The sequence below is a fragment of the Embiotoca jacksoni genome, unplaced genomic scaffold (genome assembly GCF_022577435.1).
Source record: "Embiotoca jacksoni isolate LCO1_2020_lvr unplaced genomic scaffold, fEmbJac1.0.p SCAF_4, whole genome shotgun sequence".
In the NCBI taxonomy this organism is placed as follows: Eukaryota; Metazoa; Chordata; class Actinopteri; family Embiotocidae; genus Embiotoca; species Embiotoca jacksoni.
In genome coordinates, this window is record NW_027185392.1 from 20,028,339 (window position 1) to 20,048,685 (window position 20,347).

The window sequence follows — 20,347 nt, forward strand, 5'->3', positions numbered from 1 at the left end:
TGCAATCATCTTAAGTGTTGGAGCACTACTGCATGTCACCACTAGGAGGAGCTGCAGTCAAAGCGATGCCTCATGGTCAAACAGTCGTGCAAACAGCTTACATCTGATTTCACGAACATATAGCCCCTCCCACGTTCAATATATTTTTATATAACACTGTTCTTTTCATGTTATTCCTTATGTTTTCTGTGTGTTGCTGTGAAGATCATCTCCCTCCCTTAGTTTCCTAAATTAGTGCAAATTCCTATCGAATCCAACAGACATGTTTTTTAAAAGCTTAACTATGACTTAGATTGTAAATACATAGATTTATTTATGGTAGGAATACATTATAATTGGTTGTTTTCAGTCTAGAATCACTGGACAATTTAAATATTTAAAACATAATGGTAATGTTAAGGATTTCCTTTTCTGTAACCATTTAATAAACACAAAGAAATAAAGATCCCACACTTATTCGTATGTCAAACATTCATTTACAGATAAATAAAACTACATTAAAAAAAAAAGGACACAACAAATTGCAGTGTAATGTTGTACCCATCTATTGACCCAAGGTCGACTTCTCATCTTCTTTTATAGATAATTATTCTGTGTATTTGAGGACTGAAGCTCGGAGGATTCTTTGGTTTAATACAAGGAAGAGTTAAAAGTAAAAATCATACAATGTCTGACAATGTCCCACTTTAGGTTACTCATGATCAGTGGTTCTCAACCAGGTGGACATGTGTGGCAGTGTCATATAATCCCTGATCAGAGGTTTTTCATTCTGCTTCCCTGCAATATGTCTCACCACCATCTGGAAGTTTATATTTATATTATTAAAACAGCCAAACACTGAATATTGTGTTCACTAAGTGTCTAGCAAGGAAGAAACTGAAGCCCAAACAAATAAGCAAATAAGATGCCAGTGGTCAGTATAGAATATCATATTACACTTCTCTGCACCCGACCAGGGCAGCATACATCTCACAATATTATGATCATTAATTTTACATTCAGCACTAAACATAAAACTGCATATGTTAGTACCTGAAGGACTGTACATTAATCTGGTCTTTCTGTTGGGTGCTTGATAAAACACTTTATTTTATCAATACTGTCCAATCAAATGTAACGTTAGTGTAAAGAAAGTTGTTTTATAATCCATTTGAAGAATGTCGGAGACCAGCCGCTGCAGCTCAGGACACTATACATGCTGATTTTCTTGGATGTTGATTTTTAACACCTGTAAGACAAAAACAGGAGGAACACCATTATAAAAAAAAAATTGGCGAAGGGAGAGCAGATATGTGGACTTTACCACTCATGAACCATACATCTGCAGTATAACAAAGAACCAAAGAGCAGTTGACCTCTACTCATTGGCTTGCTCAAAAATACTAAGAAAAGGAGCTTTCTTTCAGATCCATCTCAGAACCTCTTGAGAGAATAAAGCCCACAAAGAACCACTAGATTAAATCATTTTGCTTCATAAATATGTCCTTCATTTGTTACTTACTCTCATTGTCCTGTGCTGTGTTGACAGTTTGTTGAGACGCAGTACGCTGGCCCAGTTTGGACGGCTTCTTACTCCCTTTGGATGGAGACATCACAAGCACCTCAAAACTGTCGTCATTCTCATCTGTCGGATGACTTTCTGTGGGTGAAGGGCACGCAACGCTGTTAACGGAAAGCTTGCTGGAAGACTTCCTCCTGTGGAATTTCATCTTCCACATGAACCGCCCCTTTTTGTCCCGCGTGCCTCCATTTGGGCTCTTGAAGCTTTCGCTCAGGGCTTCTGAGGGCAGTGGACTCAGCCGGTCCAGCTTATCACTGCTGGCCAATCGTGGCCTCGTCAGGTCCATGTCCTCAGGAACCTTAGCCAGAACTGAACCCTGCTTAGGTCCTGCCTCAGGCAGAGATCCTGTGGGACGAGTAGCATCCCAAAACACCAGTGAGTATTTGGGGTTGTAGTATTTGTGCGCAGGCACCTGGATGTTGGCGTTCCGTGAATCCCCCAAGCTGACTTGAAAGCGGGACGTGGTCGCTGGTAACGGCGGGCGTTTGGACTCTGCTCTGGAACGAACTGTGGCGGTCTTGCTGGCAGTAGGCGGGCTAACGTGAAACTCCTTGTAGAGGTCCAGCTTCTCAGAGATGGCGTACAGCTGCCGGAAGTCCTGGTCAAAGAAGTCCACCACCTGTCCAGTCATCACAGTGATCATGTTTCTGTCCATACGAGACGTACACCAGGAGAAACTGGGACAGAGATGAGATTTACAACAGTTACCAACTTCAGTATATTCAATGATACCTCATTGGTCCGTTACTTTTACAGCTAAATTTAAAACCATTACTGCAACAAGGACTTAGGTCATATTTGTATAGCTTTGACCATTTCTTTTTTTATTAGTAGTAGTTTTATCTATCAATGTTTTGACCATGCTAGCAGTATCAAAATCTTTTACGAAGAGGCTAAAACATGTAGTTGAATTCCCTAATTATTCTACAAAATACAGAATTAAGTAAGTACAGTATTTTGAATGCATGCACACACGGTTTCTCTTTTCAAAAATGAATGAAATATAAGTCAAGTGCTGCATAAAACACTAACGTAAAATGTGTAAGCATACATTCAGACCTCACCTGTAGGAGCCGAACATGACTTTGTCTCCGTCTACCAGCATGTATTTATTACAGAGTGAACCGGGGAGTCTGCCGGAGGACAAACCGAAGCCGATTCCCTGAAGTGTTCTGGTTCTGATGTTCTGCAACGACAAGAGGGTCACAGTCAGGCCGTGAACCGAGAAACGACAGTCAGCAGAAAGAGGGTGGGACGGTAGGGCTGAACACAGAAACCAGAAATCAGTTCATCTAAACCTCCGACTGGCTGCCTGTGGAAGGACGTCTTTTCAATCAGCAGCTTAACAGCATATCTTTAGTAGATACAATCATCACAAACTGATCTGTCAATATGAATTGTAATGATGTATGCTGAGTGTCAATTGTGCCTGCAGATCACAAAAAGGTAAACAAAATCACTTACCAGCCTTTAGAGCTTTTATTTATTATTTTATTTATATCTAGCATTAACAGTTGGATGTATCAGGATTTGTTCAGAGCAATGCCAGTGTTGATATCTCCCTCACAGACTTGTTTGTGTTGTTGTTACTGACAGTCATCTATATCACTGCAGGTTAGAATCATCATTGCTGCTGTAGTGGAGGTAAGATTTACCAACAGGTTGTGGCATAAGTCCAATTTAGTATGATTAAATCTCTCCGAAATCTCCACCCATTATTAGCAAAGACTTACGCAACTTAATGTATTGTATCAAACAATCTGGAGCCGTAAATCATGATTGTTTTTAATATTGATTACTCTCAAGTATTTATTAATTAGCTGGTTGATCTTTAAAATGGGGTGGTGCAGTGGTTAGCATTGGCGCCTCACAGCGAAAAGGGTCAGGATTCGATTCTGGGCCTTTCTGTGTGGAGTTTGCATGTTCTCCGTGTGCCTGCGTGGGTTCTCTCCGGGTACTCCGGCTTCCTCCCACCATCCAAAAACATGAACCTCAGGTTAATTGGTGGTTCTAGAAATTGCCCTTCGGTGTGAATGGTCTTTGTTTCCGTCTGTCTCTATGTGTTGGCCCTGTGGTAGACTGGTGACCTGTCCAGGGTGAACTCTGCCTTTGCCCAAAAGTGACCTTGTTCAGGATAATGTATATACAGATAATGGATGGATGGATCTTTAAAATGCTTTGGTTTGTCCCAAACAGCCCATGATATTCAGTTTATAACTGAAAGGAACCAAAAAAAGATTCACTTTAAATAAGATAGAATTGGAGAATCTTATATTTTTTACATAAAACTCGATTATCAAATGTTGTTATGCCTTACCTCACCCACTCCCAATTTGCAGCTAATTCACTTTACTCTCTGCTGGTATGTGTGCTGAGCAGAAGCTGCACATGCTTGTTCTGCTCTCTGCTGTAATAGTCATTCCCAAAGAAGCACTGCCACTTGCAATATGTATTTTGTTTTTTATTATGCTTCTTCTAAAAGTGCAATTGAGTGCCATGTAGCTCTAAAATAAGGAAAGATTAATTCCACCTGGAATTAAGTGACACTCATTTCAGAGACCCTCCCTGATTAGCCACAGAGAGAAAGTGACATAGTATAAAAGGTGACAGCTAACTGTTTTTTCAGTTTATTTTTTGTTTTGGTGGCTGGTCTGAATAAATTTGATTTATAAAAAAAAGAAAACAAAGAAAACATCTTATGATAGCAGTTGTTCGTCTGTAAAATGCGTTGAGGTTCGGTGCAGTCTTACCTGAAGGTGCTGTGAGCCAATCTGCAGCCTGGTGCCCATATCCAGGAAGTGTGGGACACCCTGGTCGTCCAATAAGATGTAAACGGGCACAGAGCGACGCGAGGCTGCGTCCATCAGGTCCTGCAGGATCTGGATGTCTGTGATCATGTCCATCACTATCGCTATGACCTGCAACAAAAACAGCTGAACTGTTGGAAATGCAACACCAGCTGATTGACAGAAACATGCAGGGGGGCGGGTAGAGTAAGGACTGTAAGGCCTGATGAAAGATGCCAGTCTTACAAGAGCGAAGGAAGCCACTGTATTATCCTCCTGCTGTGTTCCAGTCAGGCTGTCAGATCATACAGATACAGCTTTGTAACAACAACAGGAGATCAGTTGAGGAATTTAGGACTTAAATCTGCCTTTGTCTGTAGAGCCACTCCCAAAAGGCTCCCGTGCTGGGATTAGTTTTCCTTTCATTTTTACCCAATAGAAGGATTTCTAAGAGCCGGATGTAAGCAGAACAAAACTGCTGTAAAATGTATCTTGTAGCCTTTAACTGAGACCGTTAAAACCTACTGAAAATACGAAAGATGAATTTGAATTAATACATCACAAACATAACAAGAACAAGTTTTAGGACAAAGCCACAGTGTCCAACAGCACTGTGGTTGCATTAACAGTCACTTCTTAATTGAAATCAACTATAAAGAGATAAAAGAAGAAAATATCTAAAGCTATAACGTCTTGTAAACTTCTACATAACTTTTTTTTTTTTGTTAAACAAGAAAAAGGAAGGCTGCGGCTCAGATGGTAGAGCGGGTTGCCCACTAATCATGAGGTTGTCGGTTTAATCCCGAAGTCCAGCTAACCACATGCCAATATGTCCTTGGAGATCGACACTGAACCCCAAATTTCATAAACCAAACCAATTAATAATTATATTTGTTAGTTGCCTGCAATTTTTAAATGGCGTTTTCAAAAGTCAACTGTGGCTCAGGAAGTGGAGTTGTTACATTCATAATGTATCCATGTTCTTTTTCTACATGCAGTGTAATAATGTGGCTATCCAAACCAAACCAAAATCTTCCATATTTAAGTGCATATATTTAATGCCAATATTAGTATTTTGATAAGCTTTGGGATTTTTCTTTTAATCAGCAAACTGACCTTTAAATATAAAACATTAACAACATGTATATAATTAACCTCGACAAGACTGAACTGCTCTTCCTTCCAGGGAAAGACTCTCCCACCCTCGACCTGACTATTACTTTGGACAACTCTGTGTTATCCCCGACCCTGACTGCTAGGAACCTCGGAGACACTCGACAGTCAACTCTCTCTTTCTGCCAACATCACTGCAACAACATGTTCCTGTAGATACATGCTGCACAACATCAGGAGGAGGTGCAGGTTCTGGTCCAGGCTCTGGTCCAGGTTCTGGTCCAGGTTCTGGTCATCTCACATCTAGACTACTGTAACTCCCTCCTGGCAGGTCTACCTGTTAGCACCATCCGACCTCTGCAGCTCATCCAGAATGCAGCAGCTCGACTGGTCTTTAACCTCCTAAATTCACTCCCACTCCGCTGCTCCTCCTGCTCCTGCTCCTCCTCCTCCTCCTCCTCCTCCTCTGGTTACCAGTAGCCGCCCGCATCCGTTTCCAAACATTGGTACTTGCGTACCGTGCTGTGAACAGATCGGGTCCAGTCTACATCCAGGACATGGTCCAACCTTACACCCCAGCCCGATCCCTCCGCTCTGCTTCCACCAATCGGCTTGTTGCTCCTCACTGAGCTAAACACTCTACTAAATCACGACTGTTTTCTGTCCTGGCTCCTAAATGGTGGAATGAGCTCCCCAACGACATCAGGACAGCAGGAAGTCTGTACATCTTCCACCGCAAACTAAAAACACACCTCTTCCGACTTTACCTTGAATAGGAGAACTTTAGTAGCTTAAAATGGCACTTACTGATAGAACTTTGAAGTTTGACTATCTTGAAGAAAATTGTATTTTCTTGTTTCTTGTTGTTCTGAATTTGTACCCTCATGGTTGAAATGCACTTATTAAATGTAATGTAATGTAATATGTTTTGTAATTACCACCTATATTTGCTGATGAATGGTTCTCGGTTCAATTTCATTCATAAAACTGGGATTACAAGATGGCAATATATGATTGGCTATAGAGTCTATTGTGTATTCTCCAAGAGTTTCTGCTAAATCGTGAAATTAATAGTTTTGATTTACTATCATCTAATATGGCAGTTTGACTTCATCAAAATTAATTTCCAAAATATATCTTGGGTTGATCCTGGAATAAAAGTGATGAAAAAAAAATACTAGAAAAGGCCCCTCTACCATTAAAAAGGGATTCATTGTCTGGTGCCCAACACAGTTTGTGCTAAATTGCTCATCAGATAAGCTCAATTTAAAAGTTCCTTCTAAAAGCAAAAATAAAAAAGTGTAAAACTATCATGATATCATTGTATTGTCATTTATATGCATCTAGTGGACATTTCGGCCTCATTGTGGCACGACACAAAAGGTCACACGGTCACACATTAAGATCCCTCATTTATAATGCTGCAATATTTAAATGTAAATTCGTTTGAGTCTGGTTTGTTGCAGCCCAGATACGCAAACCAATCAGCTAAACAGAGAGCTGGCCAGAAGAAGTATTTGTCATGTTAAATATGCAAAAATAATCCAAGTTGTGTGTTGGGTCTATACAATAATCACACGTGATAGAGAATTACAGATTAAAAGATTGAGAGAGGACCAAAGAGGCGAGAGGTGGTCCTATTAAACATGTTGGGACATGTTCAGCAAAAGCGTGGAGGTTTGGGAAATGTGTTTTGTTTGAAACTTCCACTGTTCTTTGAAAAGCTATGTCATGGAAAAAAGCGGAACAAAAGCTTGTCTGTCAGGCAGAAAAGATCTGCTGTTTCCACTCCGTGTCTCACTGAAGAAAAATGCTGAGTCGACCTAAGAGGGCAACAACACGGACACAAGCTGAGACATGTGGACGGTCGACTCAGCACTGGATCATCAGCAGCAAATTATAAAAACTAAAGAGAGGAAATGTAATATGTGTGAAAAGATGTTGCTCCAGTGTGTGTTTGTTGGTATTTTATGAACAGCCCATTTTCTTTCTCATAACTAACAACAAAGTAGGTCAGTATGTTCCAGTCCTCTCATACAGTTTAACCACACAACAAACCTGCCGTTTATTTATTTGCCTTCTTCTTTACGTGAAAACTTTAGGAAACACCCACAAACATGGAAAACAAGTGTACTATGAAGTTAATTTACAGAGGTTTTTTTTTTTTATCCTGAAAATGTATCAGAAGAGGAAGTGAACGGGTAAACAAACCACTCAGCTGATGAATACCTGCTTTACGGCCAAAGCTGGAAGGTGGAAGAACCAGTAAGGAAAGTAGTGTCCAGACTGGTGTGCATACTGTAAACAACTTTCTTTATTAGCAGCATATAAGAGAGGAAGCAGCAGGCTGTCATTGGCCTGTGATCCAGTTTGACCTTGTGTGATTTTTCTGAGATGCAGTATGAACTGATTTTTAAACAGAAAGACGGGAAGGGAAGAGTGTGAGAATGTGAGCGAGCAAAAGGGAATGCAAAAAGTAAACACAAAATAAAAGACACAGTTTGGAGGGAAGACACCAGAAAAAAAAAAAAAAAAAAAAAAAAAGAGGATTTCAAAGGAACAAATTAAGAGGCCCAGCTGACCCTGAACAGGTCACCAGTCCATCACAGAGCCATCACATAAAGACAGACAACCTCTCACACTCACGGCCAATTCAGAATCACCAGTTAACCTAACATGCACGTTATTGGACTGAAGAGAGAAGCCTGAGGACTCAGGAAGCCCACACAGGCCCAGGCAAAACATGGAAACTCCACACAGGAAGGTTCCAGTTGACCTGCAGGACCCTGAGTGAATATTTGCCACAAGCTCCTGTCGTCCTCCCTGACTCAGCTAGAAAGAGGCATAATAAGGCAGGGTGAGGCGAGCAGAGCCTGTCACTGCGTTACAGTGAGCAAGCGGAACAGATGACTCAGGTTAGCTCCGGCAGTCCCAGAGTAAACAATGAGTGGCAGCTCAGATTCACAGACCCACTTCAGGCCCTCCGTTTCTGTGTGAAGACGTGCTAACAACTCAAATGTATGTAACTGAGTAGAATGAAGCAGAGGGGACCGCGGCTTTGTTGTAGTTACAACCCATAAACTACATGATCCGTAGTATATGGATACATCTTCACCGCACCAATCATCTGGGGCTGTTTTTCATGGTTTGTGCCCCTTAGTTTAGATTCTATTTTATATTGTACCAATAAATCAGTTGCCATCTCCTTTTTCCAACTAACCCAAATCTCTGTGTATTAAATCTCCAGCACACCTGTCACCACTACTCCAGGTAATTATGGTTATCCAGTGGGCTATTTTGTCCAGAGATATCCTGTCTTTAAATTCTACAAGCCCAATACCAAACTGCCATAGACTAGGCGACTAACTTCCTGTCATTATCCTGTAAATGACGTGGGCCATGAATTCAGAATTATTAGCCTGTATTATATCAGTATATATTCTGTCTCGAGCCCCTCCTTTGTGACCCCTCCTCACCTTGCGCGCCTCCTGGATGAGGCGCCGTACCACCTCCTTGATGTGAGGTCCGTTGTCTTTGGGCGGGTGTGTGTGCACGGCCACCCGGGTCACCCCTTTGAAAAAACCCCCGCTGGGCCAGCCGATATCCAGCGGCGGCACATCTGTGTCGGACATCTGGGGCCAGTAGGTTGAATGGACCCCCGAATCCGCGTCTGAGGCGGCGGCGGCTCCCTCCTCCGATTTGGAGGGAGACGCGTCGCTGCCGCTGCTTCCATGCTGTCTGAAAGTGTTCAGCAACAGTTTGACTTCCCGTGCGGACAGAAAGTCTTTCATCTTGTCATCTTTGAGTCGCGTTTTGAAGGCGCCGTCGCCGTTCTTGAGCAGTTCCTCGATAGCTGCGCGCTGCTCCTCGCTGTAGTAAAACTCCGGTTTGGAGTCCGGGACTTTGGCTCCGATCTCCCCGTCCTCCATGCACATGAGCTGGGATTCGGCCATGGCAGTTTTCCCTCCTGGAGGTCGGAAACTGTCACACCAAGTGAGGTCTGCTGAATGGCATGTGTGACCTCAGAGGTAAAACAAAACTGGCAAACTTTCCTTACCTGAGGTGGAGCCCGGCGCAGAAACCGTGGTGCGTTCACGTGCCATTGGAATAAAGGTCACCAGAATGAATAGGCAGGTTGTTGTTTACGTTGTTACGTATATTTGTATGCAAATATAACCTACATATTCTGGTCATTCTGACACCGTATTTGATTTGTATGCATGTATCTTCATACCCAACTCACCACTGTACATATTCAGAGAACTTCAAATATATCTGGAATGAATTATTTCCATTTCTTATCATCCCATTTGAAAAATAGGATGATAAATTACAATTTCCTGTCAGAATGACAGATTGAACCTGAATGCAGCACAGGCTTGTCTGGGAAAGGCTGGTGTTGTAAAAGCATGCAGGGGTTGATCTTGTGAAATCAGACCAGCCCTGGTCATAAAATGAGCAAACAGATCATTTATACGTGGGTCAAACAAGATAGGTCATATTCCTGAAGAAATGTAGGCCTAACAAAGTTAACAATTGATTTGACAAAGGGTTTATCGATGTTAATCTGAATATATTCTCTGTACTTTGAGCCTGAATACCGGAAGTAAATCTGCATTATTCACTATAGGGGGTGCAAATAAACAAACAGATGTTTATAAACGACAGTACATGATCCATTACCTTTTGATTTCACTTTTCAGTGTTTCCAAAACAGAAAGAATCACACAAAAATGATGGTTCACTTGTTTTAGCTTTGCACAACTCTTTAGTTCAAATAAGGCTGATCATTCAACTTCAAAAGGTCCTTGAATGTCAGTAATTTAACATGGCTCTTGGTAGATTGTTACACTATGTGGTAGGAAGAATGTTGCAGTGTAGAAGATATATTATTGGAACATTACTGCTGATGTGTAAGCAGCAGTCTTCCAGTTTGACAAATTTGTACTATTAGCATTGTATTGATATTTTGTAAAGTAATATGTTTTGCATCTAAAGGCCTAATCTAAAACACACTTGGAATCAAAAGAACAATATTTCCCTTTGGAATGTAGTGGAGTAGAAGAGGCACTCCATTACAAGTATCTTTGAATTGTTCTTAAGTGTATACATCATTTTCCTTTTATAAAAATATATTGTAGACTCTCCGTAATACTTCTGTGTTAGAAAAATTACTCAAGAGGCTTGGTTCAAAATCAAACACATCGGACATTTATTCTTGCAAGAAGGAACACATACATGAACCCTCAAAGAGAGGTGTCCAGAAAAGAAGGGCCTTCCCTCCTCCGTAGGTCAGCTTTTATTCAGTGGGACAAACAGTAGACCATCACCCCCATTCCCTTTCTATCTGCTTTTGTATGGTAATACAGAGTTGGTTGTCGGTCACAAGATAGTCATCAGTTAGATGCGGAAAGAATCACTTGCAAATAAGACAGAAAACAAAGGACATTTTTCGGGGCCTGAGACTTTCCGGAGCCACAATGCAAACAAGAGGAAGAGACAAATCTTTCCTTTCCATCATATCCCTCCTGTTTATACAAAGTATAACATAACATGTACATAAAAAGGAAAAAAAAAAAAAAAAAAAAGAATCTTTCCATCATATAAAAGAATATTTCCATCATATCCCTCCTGTTTATACAAAGTATAACATAACATGTACATAAAAAGGAACCCCCCCCTCCTCCCCCCCCCCAAAAAAAAAAAAAAAAGAATCATGAGGAAAATCACACAATCACACAATTGTTGTTGTTAGGTATTGTTCAGGTAGACATTAGTTATTGACCCTACATCATCTTCATTGCCCTTCTCTCGAGTCCCGGCAAGGGATTCATTATTTTGTCATATGCCAGTGTCCAAGAACATGTCCTGTTCTCCAGGTTGGAGAACCCTCAAACAAAGAGGGTGGTGATTCAGTCGTAGGTGGAATCGGTGTTGTGTTAGTGATCTCACACATTTGGTCAGTTGTAGAATTCTGCATATAAAGGGTGGTATAGTACTCCAGCTGCGGGCGTGCCTCGGCGCATCCACAGATATACCAAAAATAAGTTCACCAGAAACTAAACCGCCTGGGTGTTGTTAGTTTCTTCACTGGTTTGAGACAAGCACCCCTATTGGTATCACCCCCCCCTTTGTAGTCAGACTTCACCACAGGGGAAATGCCGGCTTCCTTACTTTGGTATGTCTGTGTTGTGTGGTTCGGGCAGAGGTCTCCCCCTTTTGCAGTGGCTGAGGTGTACCCAGGAGGTCCGTTCAGCAATCCAGCTGTTGGGGTAGTCAGGAGTATCTCGAAAGCTCCTCCCCATCTGGCGGAGCTCCAGTATTTATTTTTTATCACCATAATGAAAACCCAGTCCCCTGGTTTTAGGTCTATCGACTAGTTTTCCACCACCTGATCCTGGAGTGGTTGTGATTAGTCATGTTGAACCTGTCTGCGACCGCCAGCTGTCTTCCTCTCCTCTGCTTCTCCCGTCCCTCGCGTCTCTCCACCGCCTGCAGTCTTTTGTCCAGTGTCCACTCCTCCCGCAAGTATAGCAGCTCTCGCCATACCACCCTCGTGGTCCTCCCCCACGGCCGCCAGCCCCTCTCCATCCATCTCGCTTCCTCCTTCTGAAATCCCCTTGATCATCATCTCTTCGATAATATACTTCAGAATATTCTGTGTCTTCATCCTCATATACGTATGTGTCCGCTGTTCTTGTTTTATTCTTTCGTTTATCTTTTAGAACTTTTTCTGCATGTACTGCGTGTGCCTTAACGTCTGTTAGTTCGGCTGTCTGCCAGCCCACCTGATGTTTCTGATGTTTCTTTACAAACGAGCTGATAGGAGCGCACGATCCGTTCAAAAGGGCGTTCTTTAACTGCTGTGCATAGGGCCCTCTGTCATTATATGGATTTTCTGGTGCTATGCCACTGTGTCTGTCAAACACTATCTTTAATCTTGCAAAATACTGCACCACTGTCTCATCGTCTCCTTGAGTACATTCTGCCACACGCAAAAAATCTGCTCTAGCTGCTGTCAGATTCCTTATTCTAAGGAGTAATGCTTCCATCTGAACTTGCATTTGGTGACTACCGAAATGGGCGGGGTTTCCATTTACGAGCGGGTTCCAATCGCCTTGGTATTGGCACCAATCTACTCCTGTTATTTGTCTGATGCATCTTTCTATTTCAAATCCATTTAACTGGTAGCTCTGACACAATAATTTTAGCTGATTTTCAAATTCTGCTGAATTTTCTTTTGGATGAGGAATGCCGTCCACAGCCATCCTAATGTCCGCTAATGTCCACGGACGATAAACTTGTACTGTGGCTTCCTGTCCCTTTTCTCCTGCTTGGGGATTAGGTAATTCTATCAGGGGGTGCATCTCTTACGGTATTATTGGACAGATTCTGATAGTCTCTACCTGATCTGGTTTTTGATTTGATTTTGATTTTTTGATTTTATACACTTTATTAATCCCCGAGGGGAAATTTCTTCACTACAGCAGGGGATCTTTTAGGGGGGAGATGCTGCAGCAGGCTGCCACTAGCGCGGCGCCAGGTAACCTGACCTGAGGTGCATGTTTTTGGATGATGGGAGGAAGCCGGAGAACCCGGAGAGAACCCACGCAAGCACAGGGAGAACGTACAAACTCCGCACAGAAAGGCCCAGGACCGGATTCGAACCCCGAACCTTTTTTGCTGTGAGGTGACAGTGCTAACCACTGCACCACCGTGCCGCCCAGGGGATGTGGTTCTTAACCATATGGCAAATCTTCTGAAAAGTTCTTGGTTGTCGTCTGGGGTTGGAGTAGAGTGGGTGGAGTTTGGTGACAGTGTCGTGGGTTCGGAGACAGAACCTGGCTGAGCAGCCGGAGGCGGAATAGGCGCAGCGGGCAGATCAGATGTTACCGGGACGTCTCCCTCCAGAGGTATCTCTTCGATTTTATTACAGCATGTCCCCATTTTTGCGATCTGTGAGCCAACCAGTTTGTATGGAGTTCACCCGAGCAACTGGTCTTTATACAGTGTACAGTTAGGTTCCGGCCCTCCTTTACACTGTAGGACACTCACGGTATCTAATTATTTATTCTTATAGTTCCCTGTATGTCCCTGACCTATTTCCGAAGTCCCTGACTTGGTTACCTGTAGGTCTTTCCATCATATAAAATAATCTTTCCATCATTCTGTCACCCTTTTTTGTTTATTATTAAAACATAACATTATATATATATATAATATTATAATATTATATAACAATTTGAAAATACATGTTATTGTTGTTCTCAAGTGAAACAGGTGAACTAAATGCATCATGTTATGGATTTCTGTCTCAGCTTTAAAAAACTTTTTTTTTTTAAAAAATACATTTTAGAAAACTTCAAGACTTTTAAACAATCATTTATATTGCAATTAACAAATCATTTTAATCTATTTGTTTAAAAGACACCAGTGGCATGTTTTCCTTGAAGGGAAATCCCATGTACAGCAGGTGTGTTTGTGTGTGTGGGTGTCTGTGTGCGCACACGCCTCAACCAACAAGTTAATCTTCATTTTTTTTTTATTCCAGACAGCTGACACATTCCTTCATAAGACATCAAGCCTTTTGTCTTTGTGACTTCCTGTTCAGTTTTTGGTTTATTTTTTTTAAGCATGAGACACAAGTTTGGATAAAAAGTTACAGTTCATGAGTTTTTCTACATGTGTTTCTCTTTCAAAGGTTTGGTGTAGTTGGAGGGGAATAGGCCTGTTTTTCCCCTCAGCTGGCCTTTCCACCAGACCTCGTCGGAGAACTCTAGCACAGTGATGATGTCGCCGGTGTTGAACTCCAGCTCGTCCGTCTCTTCTGCCTGAAAACTGTACAGAGCTCTGACCTGCAGCGTGGATGATGCTTCGTGCTGGACACAAGAGGAGATACAGACAAACACATGAATACTATTAAATTGCATCGGCCTTCACAAGATGATCCAAATTCACCCCGTTTTAGCTCAGCAGAAGTTTTAACATGTCATTTCTTGTGTCAAGTCTCCATTTAATTGGGCAGAAAAGGCTTAAAGCATTAAAAGGAAATGCCTTGTAAAGGATCTGTAATTGAACTCATTATTGGCATCTTAATGTGTTTTGAAGCACTAGAAATACCTCTCACATTCTTGTCAGGCAGCATTCAGAGAAGTTGAAGGATGACACACTTCTTTTTGAGATGAGACAATTATCCAACTTTGAATGCTCATAAAACCCTTTTAAAAATCTCATTAGATCGTGTCAACATTCTTATCACGCTCTAAAAAGCCTTTTATTCTCAGCTTCTTAAGAGTTGGCACTTTAGAATTACCTGGAAATGCACATCAGCTCAAATTCAAAGCGCTAACACCCCACGACTGTGGCTCAATAACACACACACACACACACACACACACATGCTAACATACCCAATTAGGGTGTCTTGAGTGCACTGGATTTGTTGAGCCTTCTAGAAATTGGCAAACAGTCCACATTCAGACAGGGACACAGTATGTACACACAATCATTCAGAGAGCAAGCAGTGTGCGCACACACACAAACGCACCCACTCAGTGCTGCCGAGTCCCTCTCGTGGTGCTGGGCCAGGTAGACGGTCAGGAGATGGGCAAGTTGGAAGAGAAGCAGGTAGATCTGGTGGATTATCTGACTTTCTTTGCTGTTGGGACACAAATAACTTATTCATTTCCTTCAGGCTATATTCTTAAAGGTCATTTGGTGGATGTTTCTGTTCAAATATTAGACAGTGACACGTGTACGTGAAGATTTGCGTCACCTGTGTTTGTGTTTCTTGCAGGAATAGTTGACTCTGTTTGGACACAGAGTTTTTTTTGTAATATTCCACCAGCCGGTTGAGAGAATCAAATTTTTGGGACCACAGGTAAAACTGCCCTCTGCTGTCCCGCAGCACCTTGAAGTGCTGCACTTCTGCTGGATGCCTAAAAATGAGGGTAAAGCAAAATTAGGATCAATTATTTCCCAAGGGTCGGCATCCATTTTCTATTAATCTCTTATCAAAGGTGCAGAACAAATCATGTTTTTTTTCCCATTTTTCTAAAAATGTGAGCCATTGCAAGAATCAAACCGACCATAGCTACAAAATAGGAACACTGACATAATTCTTTATAAAAATTAATCCACAGATTACACACCTTGTTTATCTGCAGTATTTATATGTCTTTTCTTTTTAAACTAAAGCTTATAGTTGGATTTACAAAGCTTGTTGAGCTTTTGTGTCCTTGAACAAACAACCACAATCCTCTACCAGCCAGGCAGGAGGAAGCAGGATGTAAATAAAGTGAATAAGAATAGGATGTAACGAGGAAGAGAAATTGATTTTTTTTTTCAATGGAATAATGTTACAATAATAATAATGTTTGGGACTTTAGCATTTTGGAGAGACAGACCAAGAAAGGCAAGCCAAGAAAAGAGAAGATTGTACTTGTTTACACAGATGCAAAAGATAAACACAGAAGACCACAAAAATATAATGTAAGAGGTGAAAAAAATTCAAAGGGTCTGTATCAGAGCATTTTCTTATTCGATTAAAACAATAACAAAAAAGAAAACTCCCAAGGGATGGCTCCATTCAATACTGCAGTGAAAAATGACAAGCCTGTACCTATTTTACTGTATTTGTTTATATATTGTCCTATCTATGTAAACATTGGGATTAAAAAAAATATGCCATCCCACGATCATGTTAGATAACTGCAAGCAGAAAAGTTTCTGAGAAAGAAAGTGCATCTGCTGGAGGAAGCGGTGCAGTCAAACAGCTATAAACATGTCTTGTGGTTTGCTCTTGGCCACAACGATGTGACAGTGACCGTGTTTAAAATAAACATCAGCATGAAATATGGGGCTAGGTGAGTCTAATCCTAAACCCAAACTGTAACCGCTAATTATTTGACTGTGAGCAGTTTCTAAAATACACCGTTTTTAGTTAGTCAGGTAAAGGTAACATCTTTTTCGCTAAATATGCACAAACAGACAATGAATGCACCTGACAGACATGGCGAAGGCAGCAGTGGGTGCTGCTGCATTTTGTCTGCTTCGTATGAGAAAGGTCCCCACAGGCTGTGACATCAGGCTCTCCTCAGTATCACTGCGACTGGCGGTTTCCTGGTACCAGCTGGAGTCATTGAGGAGGGAATTATATATTATAATAGAGACAAACATGAAAACCAGTTCAATACTGCTGCTTCTCCCACATCTTCAAACCTGCACAGAAGATCTATATGATCAGCACAGTTTCAAGGTGGATAGCCAAGATTACTGTCACCGATTCAATGAATGTGAAATTAGGTCACAACCACCCCTTCTTTTCCAGGGTCATGTCATTTCATAATGCAGGGAAACATGTTTTTGCAGAACATTATGATGTCACAGAAAGATGACCTTTGGCCTCTTGGATATAAAATGTCATCAATTTCCATTTTATCCTTTTGAACATGCGTATTAAATGTTGTTATAATTGGGAAATTAATTATTCAGTTATGGACATAAATGTATTTTGTTAAGTCACAGTGACCTTTGACCTCTGGCCACCAAACTGTAAGCAGGCCATCCTTGAGTAGAAGTGAATGTTTATGGCAAGATGATGAAACTCTCTTAAGGTTTCCCTGAGATATTGTGGTCACGATAGGGGAGGGTTGTGACATCAGTGACCTTTGACCTTTTTACCACCAAAAATCAAATCAGTTTATCGTGGGACCAAGTGAACATATGTGCCTGGTTTGTGGAAATGACCTCAGGGCAATCGAGAGATATCTTGTTCATCAACATTGAACATGCATACGGACAGAAAACACCATAATGTCTGTGGCTATGCCAGATACATGAAAATAAATAGCAAACAAAAATTGTTTGAAACACATTCTGTTTCCTGTCATGATGACTTCAGTTTCTCTTTTGTATGGTTTTGAAAATAATGAGACTGAGTATCTATATTATCCAGTTTTATTTTCCGCTTGACTTGTTGGTTTTACCTGGGAAGGTGAATGTTGATGAAGTTTTTCGGGACAAACCCCACGACTTTGTTGAGTTCTGCTTTGTACCAGTTACCGGAGGTTTGCAGGATCTGACAAACACAATCACACAACACACATTCAGTTGATATCAAATACTACAAATACTGCCAATTTTGAAGTACGATTGAAACTCAATCTATACCACAGTGTATGCGTTTCTATATATATATATATACATGTGTATATTTGTTTATATTTTGTGCTGCAGCATGAACTTATTCAACAATGTCAAGCTAAAGATTTCCCAACTAAATAATAAAGCCGGTAGGGAAACAAGAAAACTACAGCACCATGCAATATTTATTTATTTATAAATACATTTATTTATTTTTGTAATCATAATTGTAGTTATTAAAAAAAAAAAATAAAAAAAAAAACATTCATCAAAGCTCATGTCTTCAGGTGAGGCACTTTTACTTTGGCCCAGCTTCTGACAACCTGGGGAAACTGAATTGTTGTTTTCTCATTGTATATTTCCGCTTGTGGTTTCCCTTTGCATGTTTGGTGTGAGGTTTTCAAATAAATCTTTAAGAGGCTGAGCAGTTTCTTCTTTTTCTTTCTTCTTTCTGCTGTTGCACCTGTCTGTTTTTACTGCTCTCTATGATGTACATGCTGTTCATATATGTATTTGCATAGATGTGTGAGGTGCACTGAGTATTTAGGTGAAATATGCTGCACTGTACAGCATGCATGAGATAGTCTTGCCTTGCATTGCTAGATCAAAACCAATGTGTTCATGTCGATAACATTTAACTGTGAATTGAATGGCTACCGTATTGAGGACCACACTTTCACAGCAAACTCCAAAAGCTTCCCTGACCTTCTTTACAGCAGGAGCACACACACACACACACACACACACACACACACACACACACACACACACACACACACACATACACACACGGTTACTGCACTTTGGACGAAGGCTGAAGGATTGTGTCTTGTCACTGTAACTTCAACTAATACTTCTAGAGCAAAATGGCTAATTTGTGGATGAAAATCAAAAATATTAGAAGGTTCGTCACAACACTGCTTTGACCCTCCTGTGATAGGACTGAAAACTGCTGTTTTTTTGGAATAATCTGCCTTTAATTTCAGTTGTTTGCTGCATTTGTGTGTTTGTCTCTGCTATTACATTGTCCTTTTGTTGCAATGACGGTGCAAATAGGAAATAAACTTGAGCAGCAGAATACAGTTTCATAGCACACTGCGCAAACCAATAAAGATGCTGCAGAGAACAACACAATGCAAATAGTGTCGTTATTCACACTGTATGAATGGAAGTCCAGATATCGAGGCGACGCCGTTTGAGTGGTTTTCATATCGACAGCTTTTCATGACCTGAGGTGTGCAGCTACAATGTTGGAAACACAACATACATAGAAACTGAAGGAGAACTTATTGTGTGTGTGTGTGTGTGTGTGTGTGTGTGTGTGTGTGTGTGTGTGTGTGTGTGTGTGTGTGTGTGTGTGTGTGTGTGTGTGTGCTTGCCTTACCATCAAGCAGTCTCCCCTTTGGAAGCTGAGTTCATCACCATCTGTAGCTTCAAAGTTGTACTTGGCCGTAGCCTCCATGCTAAAAAATCTAAAGGAAAAGTGAAGAAATTAATACTTTGTGTTTATAAATGGAAATGTTGAACTGATTAGTGAGCTGTAGAAACAGCAGTCATCTCTGCAATGTACTCATCAAATAAGAACCCGGCAATGATGCAATAAATGGTGTCAATTTTTTTTTTTCTTGTATCTGCCACATTCATGGGAACAACATATTTTGTGGTCCAAAGTCACCACAGATAGTGCTGCTCTAGTAAAACAATGGTGGAACAAGCTCCACACTGAGGTCAGGACAGCAGAGTCACTGCTTTCTGCTGCACTGTTTAAAGCTACATACATCTCATAAATGCTCTTACAAAAATCTTTTTTAACTATTTGTGCTGCACTTCTAATCATGTTGTTAGTCATTTGTTTCAGAGGGATACAATCCCTTGATGGGTTTATGTCAGTTACTGTGGAGATATAATACCTCTTCTAGCTTTTTTTTTTTTCTTCACAAAAAAAGAGAAAGTAATTGACCTGACAGATGAAATCAATAAGCTATCACGGATTCACCTGGATTCAGTGTATTTCATGAGAAGTGCAACTGAATCCAGCGTGTTGTACCTTCACTGAAGTCTGAGTCAAGTGCGTCAGTAGTTAACCCTCGTGTTGTCCTTTGGTCAAAATGACCCGCAGCTGTGTTCAACCAAGTTCTATTTTATTTACATATTTTTTGGGATCATTGGTGACAAGGAGGCTGTGAGGGTTTCTTTAAAGAATGATGACCAATGATCCCCAAAAAATATAAAAATATAGAAATAAAATAGAACCTGGTTGAACACAGCTGCGGGTCATTTTGACCCGAGGACAACACGAGGGTTAAGAAAACAGCAGGTCAACAAAGCCATAATTCAAAATGTCAGCATGTTATGTGCCTCATTCAAGAGACAGAAACATCGTGTTACTCACCATGTATATTTTGGTCTCCCTGCAGAGCCACAAAGAGAAGTGACAAAATCCTGCTGTCGGTTCACAGGAAACACACTGAGCTACTGAAACACACTGAGCTACTGAAACACACTGAGCTACTGAAACACACTGAGCTACTGAAACACACTGCATGTCGCTGCTGACCCACACACACACACACACACACACACACACACACACACACTGAAACGGATTCAGATGCGAAGACAAATACAAAAACATCCGAACTTGCAAGCACAGAGGAAATGGAGGGAAACTATTGACTGAACTAAAATAAATATTTTGATCTGAAGTCAAAGCATGTATTTATTGTATTTATTCATTTTTTAA

At 41.1% G+C, this 20,347-nt stretch overlaps 2 protein-coding genes across 2 annotated transcripts; both read right to left on the reverse strand.

The window, feature by feature from the left end:
* Window positions 1-344: 344 nt before the first annotated feature.
* Window positions 345-9,498, reverse strand: fam83fb (family with sequence similarity 83 member Fb). Its single transcript, XM_069167463.1, has 5 exons — window positions 8,937-9,498; window positions 4,312-4,479; window positions 2,626-2,747; window positions 1,502-2,238; window positions 345-1,228 (listed from the first exon to the last, which is right to left on the reverse strand). The coding sequence occupies exons 1-5, from the start codon at window positions 9,411-9,413 to the stop codon at window positions 1,182-1,184; spliced, it is 1,551 nt and encodes a 516-aa protein (XP_069023564.1). The 5' UTR covers window positions 9,414-9,498; the 3' UTR covers window positions 345-1,181.
* Window positions 9,499-14,073: 4,575 nt separating this feature from the next.
* Window positions 14,074-20,071, reverse strand: grap2b (GRB2 related adaptor protein 2b). The gene is made up of 7 exons (XM_069167708.1): window positions 19,997-20,071; window positions 18,989-19,076; window positions 17,448-17,539; window positions 16,463-16,591; window positions 15,236-15,398; window positions 15,008-15,118; window positions 14,074-14,339 (listed from the first exon to the last, which is right to left on the reverse strand). Exons 2-7 carry the CDS (start codon window positions 19,064-19,066, stop codon window positions 14,139-14,141), a joined length of 774 nt encoding a protein of 257 aa, XP_069023809.1. The 5' UTR covers window positions 19,067-19,076; window positions 19,997-20,071; the 3' UTR covers window positions 14,074-14,138.
* Between the last annotated feature and the right edge of the window lie 276 nt (window positions 20,072-20,347).

Excerpts from the sequence above, each read along its gene's own strand:
- fam83fb (XM_069167463.1), bottom strand. The coding sequence starts at position 9,413 with ATGGCCGAATCCCAGCTCATGTGCATGGAGGACGGGGAGATCGGAGCC. Across the intron at positions 2,239-2,625 it reads GTCATGTTCGGCTCCTACAG|TTTCTCCTGGTGTACGTCTC; the intron begins GTGAGGTCTGAA and ends TCTCTGTCCCAG. Across the intron at positions 1,229-1,501 it reads CACAGCACAGGACAATGAGA|GTGTTAAAAATCAACATCCA; the intron begins GTAAGTAACAAA and ends TTTGTCTTACAG.
- grap2b (XM_069167708.1), bottom strand. The coding sequence starts at position 19,066 with ATGGAGGCTACGGCCAAGTACAACTTTGAAGCTACAGATGGTGATGAA. Across the intron at positions 17,540-18,988 it reads AAAGGGGAGACTGCTTGATG|ATCCTGCAAACCTCCGGTAA; the intron begins GTAAGGCAAGCA and ends TGTGTTTGTCAG. Across the intron at positions 15,399-16,462 it reads GCCTTCGCCATGTCTGTCAG|GCATCCAGCAGAAGTGCAGC; the intron begins GTGCATTCATTG and ends CCTCATTTTTAG.